The 15,204-nt window shown below is 36.9% G+C and overlaps 1 protein-coding gene across 1 annotated transcript in view; it reads left to right on the forward strand.

Moving 5' to 3' along the window:
• Window positions 1-15,204, forward strand: part of LOC133550096 (SLIT and NTRK-like protein 3) — a 162,045-nt gene that overhangs the window by 24,486 nt on the left and 122,355 nt on the right. Inside the window, exon 2 of the mRNA XM_061896168.1 lies at window positions 12,614-12,914. Within this exon, the coding sequence (XP_061752152.1) occupies window positions 12,699-12,914 (216 nt within the window). The 5' untranslated portion in view covers window positions 12,614-12,698. The remainder of the gene's footprint in view (window positions 1-12,613; window positions 12,915-15,204) is intronic.

Consider the following 15,204-nt stretch of genomic DNA (forward strand, 5'->3'; position numbering starts at 1 on the left):
TTGTTTTTAACAACATAGTCAAAGATCCTCTGTATGCAAATACACTAGTCAAAGATCCTCTCTACAAGAAGTGATTTGCTGTTTTTACGAACATACCACAAAAGCGCTAGTCAGAGGTTCTTTTTATGACATGGATGCTCTGTTGTTTTTAAAGACAGTCAAAGATCCTGTGTATGCAAATACACTAGTCAAAAGTCCTCTCTACAAGAAGTGATTTGCTGTTTTTACGAACATACTACAAAACTGCGAGTCAGAGGTTCTCTTTATGACAGGGATCCTCTGTTGTTTTTAACGACATAGTCAAAGATCCTGTGTATGCATATAAACTAGTCAAAGGTCCTCTCTACAAGAAGTGATCTGCTGTTTTTAAGAACATACCAAAAAAGCGCTAGTCAGAGGTTCTCTTTATGACAGGGATGCTCTGTTGTTTTTAACGACATAGTCAAAGATCCTGTGCATGCAAATACACTCGTCAAAGATCCTCTCTACAAGAAGTGATTTGCAGTTTTTAAGAACATACCACAAAAGCGCTAGTCAGAGGTTCTCTTTATGACAGGGATGCTCTGTTGTTTTTAACGACATAGTCAAAGATCCTGTGTATGCAAATACTCTAGTCAAAGATTCTTTCTACAAGAAGTGATTTGCTGTTTTTGAGAACATACTACAAAAGCGCTAGTCAGAGGTTCTTTTTATGACATGGATGCTCCGTTGTTTTTAAAGACATAGTCAAAGATCCTCTGTATGCAAATACACTGGTCAAAGATCCTCTCTACAAGAAGTGCTTTGCTGTTTTTACGAACACACTTCAAAAGCGCTAGTCAGAGGTTCTCTATATGACATGGATGCTCTGTTGTTTTTAAAGACAGTCAAAGATCCTGTGTATGCAAATACACTAGTCAAAAGTCCTCTCTACAAGAAGTGATTTGCTGTTTTTACGAACATACTACAAAACTGCGAGTCAGAGGTTCTCTTTATGACAGGGATCCTCTGTTGTTTTTAACGACATAGTCAAAGATCCTGTGTATGCATATAAACTAGTCAAAAGTCCTCTCTACAAGAAGTGATTTGCTGTTTTTACGAACATACTACAAAACTGCGAGTCAGAGGTTCTCTTTATGACAGGGATCCTCTGTTGTTTTTAACGACATAGTCAAAGATCCTGTGTATGCATATAAACTAGTCAAAGGTCCTCTCTACAAGAAGTGATTTGCAGTTTTTAAGAACATACCACAAAAGCGCTAGTCAGAGGTTCTCTTTATGACAGGGATGCTCTGTTGTTTTTAACGACATAGTCAAAGATCCTGTGTATGCAAATACTCTAGTCAAAGATCCTCTCTACAAGAAGTGATTTGCTGTTTTTAAGAACATACTACAAAACTGCGAGTCAGAGGTTCTCTTTATGACATGGATGCTCTGTTGTTTTTAACGACATAGTCAAAGATCCTGTGTATGCAAATACACTAGTCAAAAGTCCTCTTTACAAGAAGTGATCTGCTGTTTTTAAGAACATACCAAAAAAGCGATAGTCAGAGTTTCTCTATATGACAGGGATGCTCTGTTGTTTTTAACGACATAGTTAAAGATCCTGTGTATGCATATACATAAGTCAAAGATCCTCTCTAAAAGAAGTGATTTGCTGTTTTTAAGAACATACTACAAAACTGTGAGTCAGAAGTTCTCTTTATGACAGGGATGCTCCGTTGTTTTTAACGACATAGTCAAAGATCCTGTGTATGCATATAAAATAGTCAAAGGTCCTCTTTACAAGAAGTGATCTGCTGTTTTTAAGAACATACCACAAAAGCGCTAGTCAGAGGTTCTCTATATGACAGGGATGCTCCGTTGTTTTTAACAACATAGTCAAAGATCCTCTGTATGCAAATACACTAGTCAAAGATCCTCTCTACAAGAAGTGATTTGCTGTTTTTACGAACATACCACAAAAGCGCTAGTCAGAGGTTCTTTTTATGACATGGATGCTCTGTTGTTTTTAAAGACAGTCAAAGATCCTGTGTATGCAAATACACTAGTCAAAAGTCCTCTCTACAAGAAGTGATTTGCTGTTTTTACGAACATACTACAAAACTGCGAGTCAGAGGTTCTCTTTATGACAGGGATCCTCTGTTGTTTTTAACGACATAGTCAAAGATCCTGTGTATGCATATAAACTAGTCAAAGGTCCTCTCTACAAGAAGTGATCTGCTGTTTTTAAGAACATACCAAAAAAGCGCTAGTCAGAGGTTCTCTTTATGACAGGGATGCTCTGTTGTTTTTAACGACATAGTCAAATATCCTGTGCATGCAAATACACTCGTCAAAGATCCTCTCTACAAGAAGTGATTTGCAGTTTTTAAGAACATACCACAAAAGCGCTAGTCAGAGGTTCTCTTTATGACAGGGATGCTCTGTTGTTTTTAACGACATAGTCAAAGATCCTGTGTATGCAAATACTCTAGTCAAAGATTCTTTCTACAAGAAGTGATTTGCTGTTTTTGAGAACATACTACAAAAGCGCTAGTCAGAGGTTCTTTTTATGACATGGATGCTCCGTTGTTTTTAAAGACATAGTCAAAGATCCTCTGTATGCAAATACACTGGTCAAAGATCCTCTCTACAAGAAGTGCTTTGCTGTTTTTACGAACACACTTCAAAAGCGCTAGTCAGAGGTTCTCTATATGACATGGATGCTCTGTTGTTTTTAAAGACAGTCAAAGATCCTGTGTATGCAAATACACTAGTCAAAAGTCCTCTCTACAAGAAGTGATTTGCTGTTTTTACGAACATACTACAAAACTGCGAGTCAGAGGTTCTCTTTATGACAGGGATCCTCTGTTGTTTTTAACGACATAGTCAAAGATCCTGTGTATGCATATAAACTAGTCAAAGGTCCTCTCTACAAGAAGTGATTTGCAGTTTTTAAGAACATACCACAAAAGCGCTAGTCAGAGGTTCTCTTTATGACAGGGATGCTCTGTTGTTTTTAACGACATAGTCAAAGATCCTGTGTATGCAAATACTCTAGTCAAAGATCCTCTCTACAAGAAGTGATTTGCTGTTTTTAAGAACATACTACAAAACTGCGAGTCAGAGGTTCTCTTTATGACATGGATGCTCTGTTGTTTTTAACGACATAGTCAAAGATCCTGTGTATGCAAATACACTAGTCAAAAGTCCTCTTTACAAGAAGTGATCTGCTGTTTTTAAGAACATACCAAAAAAGCGATAGTCAGAGTTTCTCTATATGACAGGGATGCTCTGTTGTTTTTAACGACATAGTTAAAGATCCTGTGTATGCATATACATAAGTCAAAGATCCTCTCTAAAAGAAGTGATTTGCTGTTTTTAAGAACATACTACAAAACTGTGAGTCAGAAGTTCTCTTTATGACAGGGATGCTCCGTTGTTTTTAACGACATAGTCAAAGATCCTGTGTATGCATATAAAATAGTCAAAGGTCCTCTTTACAAGAAGTGATCTGCTGTTTTTAAGAACATACCACAAAAGCGCTAGTCAGAGGTTCTCTATATGACAGGGATGCTCCGTTGTTTTTAACAACATAGTCAAAGATCCTCTGTATGCAAATACACTAGTCAAAGATCCTCTCTACAAGAAGTGATTTGCTGTTTTTACGAACATACCACAAAAGCGCTAGTCAGAGGTTCTTTTTATGACATGGATGCTCTGTTGTTTTTAAAGACAGTCAAAGATCCTGTGTATGCAAATACACTAGTCAAAAGTCCTCTCTACAAGAAGTGATTTGCTGTTTTTACGAACATACTACAAAACTGCGAGTCAGAGGTTCTCTTTATGACAGGGATCCTCTGTTGTTTTTAACGACATAGTCAAAGATCCTGTGTATGCATATAAACTAGTCAAAGGTCCTCTCTACAAGAAGTGATCTGCTGTTTTTAAGAACATACCAAAAAAGCGCTAGTCAGAGGTTCTCTTTATGACAGGGATGCTCTGTTGTTTTTAACGACATAGTCAAATATCCTGTGCATGCAAATACACTCGTCAAAGATCCTCTCTACAAGAAGTGATTTGCAGTTTTTAAGAACATACCACAAAAGCGCTAGTCAGAGGTTCTCTTTATGACAGGGATGCTCTGTTGTTTTTAACGACATAGTCAAAGATCCTGTGTATGCAAATACTCTAGTCAAAGATTCTTTCTACAAGAAGTGATTTGCTGTTTTTGAGAACATACTACAAAAGCGCTAGTCAGAGGTTCTTTTTATGACATGGATGCTCCGTTGTTTTTAAAGACATAGTCAAAGATCCTCTGTATGCAAATACACTGGTCAAAGATCCTCTCTACAAGAAGTGCTTTGCTGTTTTTACGAACACACTTCAAAAGCGCTAGTCAGAGGTTCTCTATATGACATGGATGCTCTGTTGTTTTTAAAGACAGTCAAAGATCCTCTGTATGCAAATACACTAGTCAAAAGTCCTCTCTACAAGAAGTGATTTGCTGTTTTTACGAACATACTACAAAACTGCGAGTCAGAGGTTCTCTTTATGACAGGGATCCTCTGTTGTTTTTAACGACATAGTCAAAGATCCTGTGTATGCATATAAACTAGTCAAAAGTCCTCTCTACAAGAAGTGATTTGCTGTTTTTACGAACATACTACAAAACTGCGAGTCAGAGGTTCTCTTTATGACAGGGATCCTCTGTTGTTTTTAACGACATAGTCAAAGATCCTGTGTATGCATATAAACTAGTCAAAGGTCCTCTCTACAAGAAGTGATTTGCAGTTTTTAAGAACATACCACAAAAGCGCTAGTCAGAGGTTCTCTTTATGACAGGGATGCTCTGTTGTTTTTAACGACATAGTCAAAGATCCTGTGTATGCAAATACTCTAGTCAAAGATTCTTTCTACAAGAAGTGATTTGCTGTTTTTGAGAACATACTACAAAAGCGCTAGTCAGAGGTTCTTTTTATGACATGGATGCTCCGTTGTTTTTAAAGACATAGTCAAAGATCCTCTGTATGCAAATACACTGGTCAAAGATCCTCTCTACAAGAAGTGCTTTGCTGTTTTTACGAACACACTTCAAAAGCGCTAGTCAGAGGTTCTCTATATGGCAGGGATGCTCTGCTGTTTTTAACGACCCAGTCAAAGATCCTGTGTATGCAAATACACTAGTCAAAGATCCCCTCTACAAGAAGTGATTTGCTCTTTTTAAGAACATACTACAAAACTGCGAGTCAGAGGTTCTCTATACGACAGGGATGTTCTGTTGTTTTTAAAGACTGGACTGCACAGGAAGTGACATCATTAAAGCCGTATTTTCGCAAATAGAGGACTTGGTACATCCAGTTTCACATATTCCACTTAGCAGACTATATTTTTAGTTTGGAATATTCGACAAAAGCTTCCCAATCAAGTCCTTAGTTCATGAATCTGTTCTTTACGGTCCCAAAATTAAAAGGCTAGTGCGAACCCGACACACCACCATGCAAAAGTGTGCATTATATACCCTTTTTTTGCATTTTCCTTCCACACCACAGTACTGAAGCACAAGCGTGGCTCAACTTGAGTCGCTTTCGGCAGCGTCCTCCAGTATTGACGCCCATCTGTCTGTCACTCCATGATCGCCATGATGAATACGATGAATATGACAGGAGTGGATGCGCTGCCGTTGATCGCCCCTGACGACGACGACGACAACGCCGCTTCTCGCTCTCTGTTCCCCTGATTGCCATTCATGCTATTAAATGGAGCAGTTCATTAGACGGCGGCATTATGAATCTGATTTGCATTCGCCCATATTCATATCGCATACATTAACGACAACGCACGCGTGACATTTCGGCTTCAGCGGGCATCTGAACTCACAAATGAATATATTCATGGCGAGCCCCCTTTTCCTCGGTCTGTCCTTGGCTAAAAAAGCACTCTGGAAATTAAAAAATATTATTTGCAGGTGAAACAACGTACGTGTTTGACTTTGTTTTGCATTTTTTGATGTCAGCATTGCATTTAAAGATCCTATCGAGCAGTGGTTCTCAACCTTTTTTCAGTGATGTACCCCCTGTGAACATTTTCTTAATTCAAGTACCCCCTAATCTGTATTTTTGGTTGAAAAAAAAAGAGATAAAGAAGTAAAATACAGCACTATGTCATCCGTTTCAGATTTATTATATTGTATAACAGTGCAAAATATTGCTCATTTGTAGTGTTTTTTCTTGAACTATTTGGAAAAATAGACATAAAAATAACTAAAAATGTGTTGAAAAATAAACAAGTGATTCAATTATAAAAAATAAAGATTTCTAAACATAGAAGTAATCATCAACTTAAAGTGCCCTTTTTTGGGATTTCAATAGAGATCCATCTGGATTCATGAACTAAATTCTAAACATTTCTGTACAAAAAAGAACCCTTTAACATCAATATTTATGGAACATGTCCACAAAAAATCTAGCAGTCAACACTGAATATTGCATTGTTGTATTTCTTTTCACAGTTTATGAACTAACATTCATGTTTTGTTGAAGTATTATTCAATAAATATATTTATGAAGGGTTTTTGAATTGTTGCTATTTTTAGAATATTTAAAAAAAAATCTCACGTACCCCTTGGCATACCTTCAAGTACCCCCTGGGGTACGCGTACCCCCATTTGAGAACCACTGCTATAGACCAGCGGTCACCAACGCGGTGCCCGCGGGAACCAGGTAGCCTGTAAGGACCAGATGAGTCGCCCGCTGGCCTGTTCTAAAAATAGCTCAAATAGCAGCACTTACCAGTGAGCTACCTCTATTTTATTAATTGTATTTATTTACCAGCAAGCTGGTCTCGCTTTGCTCGACATTTTTAATTCTAAGAGAGACAAAACTCAAATAGAATTTGAAAATCCAAGAAAATATTTTAAATACTTGGTCTTCACTTGTTTAAATAACTTCATTTATTTTTTGACTTTGCTTCTTATAACTTTCAGAAAGACGATTTTAGAGAAAAAATACAACCTTAAAAATGATTTTAGGATTTTTAAACACATATACCTTTTTACCTTTTAAATTCCTTCCTCTTCTTTCCGGACAATTTAAATCAATGTTCAAGTAAATTTATTTTTTTATTGTAGAGAATAATAAATACATTTTAATTTAATTCTTCATTCAAGCTTCTGTTTTTCGACGAAGAATATTTGTGAAATATTTCTTCAAACTTATTATGATTAAAATAAAATAAAAATATTCTGGCAAATCTAGAAAATCTGTAGAATCAAATTTAAATCTTACTTCAAAGTCTTTTGAATTTCTTTTAAAATTTTTGTTCTGGATATCTAGAAGTAATAATGATTTGTCTTTGTTAGAAATATAGCTTGGTCTAATTTGTTATATATTTTAACAAAGTGCTGATTGAATTTTAACCTATTTAAAACATGTCATCAAAATTTTAAAAGGAATCTTAATCAGGAAATATTACTAATGATGTTCCATAAATTCTTTTTTTAAATTTTTTCCAAAATATTCAAATTAGCTAGTTTTTCTCTTCTTTTTTTTCGGTTGAATTTTGAATTTTAAAGAGTCGAAATTGAAGATAAAATTAACTTTTTAAACATAGTTTCATTTTTTGTGTGTTTTCTCCTCTTTTAAACCCTTCAATTAAGTGTTTTTTTTTCTTTTCATTTATTCTCTACAAAAAAACCTTCCGTAGAAGGAAAACAAATGTCTGACGGAATGACAGACAGAAATACCCTTTTTTTTTTTTAATGTTTATCTGTTTCTATATATATTTATTGTGAGAAATCATTAAGATGATCAGTGTGTCCACAAATATAAATATCATTAATTATTGATAATAACATAGTGTTAAAGGTAAATTGAGCAAATTGGCTATTTTTGGCAATTTATTTAAGTGTGTATCAAACTGGTAGCCCTTCGCATTAATCAGTACCCAAGAAGTAGCTCTTGGTTTCAAGATTGGTTTCAAGGTTGGTGACCCCTGATATAGACCATCCCGACCTTCTCCGCTCGGAATGGTCTCATGCTGGCCCCGCCATGGACTGGACTCTCACTATTATGTTAAACCCACTATGGACTGGACTCTCACTAATATGTTAGATCCACTATGGACTGGGCTCTCACTATTATGTTAAATCCACTAAGGACTGGACTCTCACTATTATGTTAGATCAACCATGGACTGGACTCTCACTATTATGTTAGATCCACTATGGACTGGACTCTCCCTTTTATGTTAGATCCACTATGGACTGGACTCTCACTATTATGTTAGATCCACCATGGACTGGACTCTCACTTTTATGTTAGATCCACTATGGACTGGACTCTTAGTATTATGTTATATCCACTATGGACTGGACTCTCACTATTATGTTAGATCCACTATGGACTGGACTCTCACTATTATGTTAGATCCACCATGGACTGGACTCTCACTTTTATGTTAGATCCACTATGGACTGGACTCTTAGTATTATGTTATATCCACTATGGACTAGACTCTCACTATTATGTTAGATCAACCATGGACTGGACTCTCACTATTATGTTAGATCCACTATGGACTGGACTCTCCCTTTTATGTTAGATCCACTATGGGCTGGACTCTCACTATTATGTTAGATCTACCATGGACTGGACTCTCACTTTTATGTTAGATCCACTATGGACTGGACTCCTAATATGTTAGATCCACCACGGACTGGACTCTCACTATTATGTTAGATCCACCATGGGCTGGACTCTCACTATTATGTTGGATCCCCTATGGACTGGACTCTCACTATTATGTTAGATACATTATGGACCAGACTCTTACTATTATATTAGATCCACTATGGACTGGACTCTCACTATTATGTTAGATCCACCATGGACTGGACTCTCACTAATATGTTAGATCCACCATGGACTGGACTCTCACTTTTATGTTGGATCCACTATGGACTGGACTCTCACTATTATGTTAGATCAACCATGGACTGGACTCTCACTTTTATGTTAGATCCACTATGGACTGGACTCTCACTATCATGTTAGATCCACTATGGACTGGACTCTCACTATTATGTTAGATCCACCACGGACTGGACTCTCACTATTAACTTAGATCCACCATGGGCTGGACTCTCACTATTATGTTAGATCCACTATGGACTGGACTCTCACTATTATGTTAGATCCACTATGGACTGGACTCTCACTGTTATGTTAGATCCACTATGGACTGGACTCTCACTATTATGTTAGATCCACTATGATTCACAAAATTATTATTATTATTTTTTTAAAAAGGAGTGCTTTGCGGTGTTTAAGAAAAAACTGCAAAAACGCAATTTAGGCATCTAATATGTGACAGGATTGCTTTGTTGTTTTTCCAAGATCCAAGTGTAAAAACCCTGACATTAGTGCTTGTTTTTTTAAGCAACTACTGCAAAAACAGTCTTCAAAGATTCTCATTATGACAGGAACTCTATTCTGTTTATAAGGACCAAGTGCAAAAATGCCAAACAAAGATCCTCTATACCACAGGAACACTATTGTTTTTAAAAATGCTGGTCAAAGATCCTCTCTATGATATTAGCGCTTGGTTGTTTTGAAGCAAACTAGTAAAGAAAAATGGGCTGTTTTTTGGCACCTGTTGTAAAAATACTGGTCAAAGATCGGCACTCTCTGCTGTCTACTGCAAATACACTAGTCAAAGTTCCTCTGTACAAGAGGACGGATTAGCTCTTATTAGGAACATACTGCTAAAAAGCTAGTCAGAGATCCGGTATTTGACATGAATGTATTACCGTTTTCCAGGACCTACTTTAAAAATGCAGGTCAAAGATTAGAGCTCTCTCCTGTTTTTAAACACCTATTACAAATACACTAGTCAAAGATCCTCTGTACAAGGAATGATTTGTTGTTTTTAATAGCATACTACAAAAGTGCTAGTCAGAGGTTCTCTATATGACAGGGATGCTCTTGTTTTTAAAAATCTAGTCAAAGATCCTGCGTATGCAAATACAGTAGTCAAAGATCCTTTGTACAAGGAGTGATTTTTTTTTTTTAGAACATACTACAAACGCGCTAGTCAGAGGTTCTCTATATGACAGGGATGCTCAGTTTTTTTTAAAGACCATGTCAAAGATCCTGTTTATGAAAATACACTAGTCAAAGATCCTCTCTACAATAAGTGATTACTGTTTTTAAGAACATACTTCAAAAGCGCCAGTCAGAGGTTCTCTTTATGACAGGGATTCTCTGTTTTTAAAGACCCAGTCAAAGATCCTGTTTATGCAAATACACTAGTCAAAGATCCTCTGTACAAGGAGTGACTTTCTGTTTTTAAGAACATACTTCAAAAGCGCTAGTCAGAGGTTCTCTATATGACAGGGATGCTCTGCTGTTTTTAACGACCCAGTCAAAGATCCTGTGTATGCAAATACACCAGTCAAAGATCCTGTGTACAAGGAGTGATTTTCTGTTTTTAAGAACATACTACAAAAGTGCTAGTCAGAGGTTGTCTAAATGACAGGGATGCTCTGCTGTTTTTAACGACCCAGTCAAAGATCCTGTGTATGCAAATACACTAGTCAAAGATCCTCTGTACAAGGAGTGATTTTCTGTTTTTAAGAGCATACTACAAAAGCGCTAGTCAGAGGTTCTCTATATGACAGGGATGCTCTGCTGTTTTTAACGACCCAGTCAAAGATCCTGTGTATGCAAATACACCAGTCAAAGATCCTGTGTACAAGGAGTGATTTTCTGTTTTTAAGAACATACTACAAAAGTGCTAGTCAGAGGTTGTCTAAATGACAGGGATGCTCTGCTGTTTTTAACGACCCAGTCAAAGATCCTGTGTATGCAAATACACTAGTCAAAGATCCTCTGTACAAGGAGTGATTTTCTGTTTTTAAGAGCATACTACAAAAGTGCTTGTCAGAGGTTCTCTATATGACAGGGATGCTCTGCTGGTATGCAAATACACTAGTCAAAGATCCTCTGTACAAGGATTGATTTTCTGTTTTTAAGAACATACTACAAAAGTGCTACTCAGAGGTTCTCTAAATGACAGGGATGCTCTGTTGTTTTTAACGACCCAGTCAAAGATCCTGTGTATGCAAATACACTAGTCAAAGATCCTCTGTACAAGGAGTGATTTTCTGTTTTTAAGAACATACTTCAAAAGCGCTAGTCAGAGGTTCTCTATATGACAGGGATGCTCTGCTGTTTTTAACGACCCAGTCAAAGATCCTGTGTATGCAAATACACTAGTCAAAGATCCTCTGTACAAGGAGTGATTTTCTGTTTTTAAGAACATACTACAAAAGTGCTAGTCAGAGGTTCTCTAAATGACAGGGATGCTCTGTTGTTTTTAAAAATCTAGTCAAAGATCCTGTGTATGCAAATACACCAGTCAAAGATCCTGTGTACAAGGAGTGATTTTCTGTTTTTAAGAACATACTACAAAAGTGCTAGTCAGAGGTTCTCTAAATGACAGGGATGCTCTGCTGTTTTTAACGACCCAGTCAAAGATCCTGTGTATGCAAATACACTAGTCAAAGATCCTCTGTACAAGGAGTGATTTTCTGTTTTTAAGAACATACTACAAAAGTGCTAGTCAGAGGTTCTCTAAATGACAGGGATGCTCTGCTGTTTTTAACGACCCAGTCAAAGATCCTGTGTATGCAAATACACTAGTCAAAGATCCTCTGTACAAGGAGTGATTTTCTGTTTTTAAGAACATACTACAAAAGTGCTAGTCAGAGGTTCTCTAAATGACAGGGATGCTCTGTTGTTTTTAAAAATCTAGTCAAAGATCCTGTGTATGCAAATACACTAGTCAAAGATCCTCTGTACAAGGAGTGATTTTCTGTTTTTAAGAACATACTACAAAAGTGCTAGTCAGAGGTTCTCTAAATGACAGGGATGCTCTGTCGTTTTTAAAAATCTAGTCAAAGATCCTGTGTATGAAAAAAGTGCTTTATAGTCTAAAAAAACGCCAGTCAGAGATCCTATATTATTCAGGAACACTCTACTGTAAAATTGCTGGTCAAAGATCCTCTCAATGACATTAGCGCTCGGTTGTTTTGAAGCAAACTCGTTTTTGCAGTAGAGGAACAATAGCTTGTTTTTAAGCACCTACTGTAAATACACTAGTCCAAGATCCCCTCGACAAGACGAGTGATTTGCCGTTATTAGGAACATACTGCAAAAAAGCTGGTCAGAGATCCTGTATTTGACAGTAACGCTTTACCGTTTAAAAAAATGCCAGCTCCAAGATCCTCTCCATACCGTTAGTGCTTGGTTGTTTTCAAGCATGTACTGCAAGAACGTCAAAGATCCTCTACATGACAGCACTTTAACATCATATGTGAGTGCATATTTATGTCTGGTTCACTAGTGAGCACCTGGCGGTGTTTTGATGACGCGTGACATACGTCGACCCCCCTTTTCTCATTAGCCGCACGTCGTTATTATCATTCCGCCGTAATGTCGCTCTTTGCCCGCGGCGTCCCGGCCTTTGTGATTTCACTGTGATGGCTGGCTCCAGCGTGCTCGTGACGCATCATCAATCTGACTCACGCTGCCCTCCTCCCACTGTGTTTGCATGAACGCACGCCACGTATGGACGGGCGGCCGCGCCGCAGTGAGGGCCCGACGCCGGGCCGTAGCCTCCGGCCGCCGCCGCCGCTGCTGCTGCTGAGCTGAGAGGAGGGAGAAGCGGCGCCGAGGATGCAGTGGGTCACCCTGGCCGTGGCCCTGGGGTGCGCGCGTCTGGCCCGGCCGTCGCACGGCCCCACCCCCACCCCCACCTCCACGCACACCCCCCTGGTGGACAACTCCGAGGAGGAAGTGGACGAGCCCTGCTTCGAGCCGTGCGCGTGCGAGGTGAAGGAAGGCGTGCTGCACGTGCACTGCGATGGGCGGGGCTTCACCAACGGCAGCCAGGTAACTTCTGCTCGTCCTTCCTGTCCATCTTTTTTTTTTTTTTTTTTTTTTACACATGACTGCAAATAACTACAGTGTCGATACATTATTTTTGATTTCCAGATGTAATACTTATACTGTGCGTGTATTATATGTTTCTATACATGTTTTACATTACAGGCAATACATACATATATGTAATACATATATGTATGTATTGCATGTAATAATGCATATATGCATTACATATATGTATTATATGTATACAGTTAATACATATGTATAAAATGTATGTATTGCATGTAATACATAATCCGTTATTACATGTACAACATATCAATCAATCATCCATCAATCATTTGATTGATGTACAACATATATGTTATACATGCAACAATACATATATATATTGCATGTAATAATTCATATATGTATTACATGTAATACATATATTTCCTACATATGTATTACATGTAACAATGCATATATGTATTACATGCATTGGCCCTGCGATGAGGTGGCGACTTGTCCAGGGTGTACCCCACCTTTCGCCCGATTGTAGCTGAGATAGGCGCCAGCGCCCCCCGCGACCCCAAAAGGGAATAAGCGGTAGAAAATGGATGGATGTATTACATGCAATACATACATGTAATACATATGTATTATATGCAATACATATATGTATTATATGCAATACGTATATGTATTATATGCAATACATACATGTATTACATGCAATAATACATAAATGTATTACGTGTAATAATACATCATGTATATATTACATGCAAAAATACATATATGTATTACATGTATTAATACATATATGTATTACATGCACAATTACATATACTGTATATAATGTATTACATGTATTAATACATGTATATATTACATGCACTGATTACATACATACATGTAATACATATATGTATTATATGCAATACATACATGTAATAAAAATGTATTACATGCAAAACATATATGTATTACATGTAATAATACATTTGTATATTACATGCAAAAATACATATATGTACTGCATGCAACATTACATATACTGTATATATTACATGTATATATTACATGCACTAATACATATTTGTATTAAATGCAAAATACATATATGTATTATATGTAATACATATATGTATTACATGCAAATTACATATACTGTATATATTACATGTAATAATACATATATGTATTACATGTAATAATAAATATATGTATTACATGTAATACATGTATATATTACATGCACTAATACATATTTGTATTACATGCAAAAATACATATATGTATTACATGTAATAATACATATATGTATTACATGCACTAATACATATTTGTATTACATGCAAAAATACATATATGTATTACATGTAATAATACATATATGTATTACATGTAATAATACATATATGTATTACATGCAAAATTACATATACTGTATATATTACATGTAATAATACATATATGTATTACATGTAATAATACATGTGTATATTACATGCACTAATACATATTTGTGTTACATGCAAAAATACATATATGTATTACATGTAATAATACATATATGTAATACATGTAATAATGTATATATGTATTACATGCACTACATACATTTAAGTATAAGTATGTGGTTGGAGCACATACTTGTTGGTCACAAAAAATATTCATGAGGATTGGTTCTTTTATGATTTTATTATGGGTCTACTGAAAATGTGAGCAAATGTGCTGGGTCAAAAGTACAGCATTGTTGATATTTGCTTACATGTCCCTTGGCAAGTTTCACTGCAATAAGGCGCTTTTTGTAGCCATCTACAAGCTTCTCGTGGAATTTTTTACCATTGGTGCAGTTCAGCTAAATGGGTCGGTTTTCTGACATGGACTTGTTTCTTCAGCATTGGCCACAGCTCAATTTTTGTTTAATCTGACATCACATGGACAAAGATAAGACCTTCTGGAGGAAAGTTATGTGGTCAGATGAAACCAAAATTGAGCTGTTTGGCCACAATACCCAGCAATATGATTTGGAGGAGAAAAGGTGAGGCCTTTAATTCCAGGAACACCACCCTACCGTCAAGCATGTTGGTGTTAGTAATATGCTCTGGGCCTGTTTTGCTGCCAATGGAACTGGTGATTTACAGAGAGTAAATGGGACAATAAAAAAGGAGGATTACCTCCAAATTCTTCAGGGCAACCTAAAATCATCAGCCCGGAGGTTGGGTCTTCGGCACAGTTGGGTGTTCCAACAAGACAATGATCCCAAACACACGTCAAAAGTGGTAAATGAATGACTAAATCA

This window comes from Nerophis ophidion, linkage group LG03 (genome assembly GCF_033978795.1).
Source record: "Nerophis ophidion isolate RoL-2023_Sa linkage group LG03, RoL_Noph_v1.0, whole genome shotgun sequence".
Taxonomy (NCBI): Eukaryota; Metazoa; Chordata; class Actinopteri; order Syngnathiformes; family Syngnathidae; genus Nerophis; species Nerophis ophidion.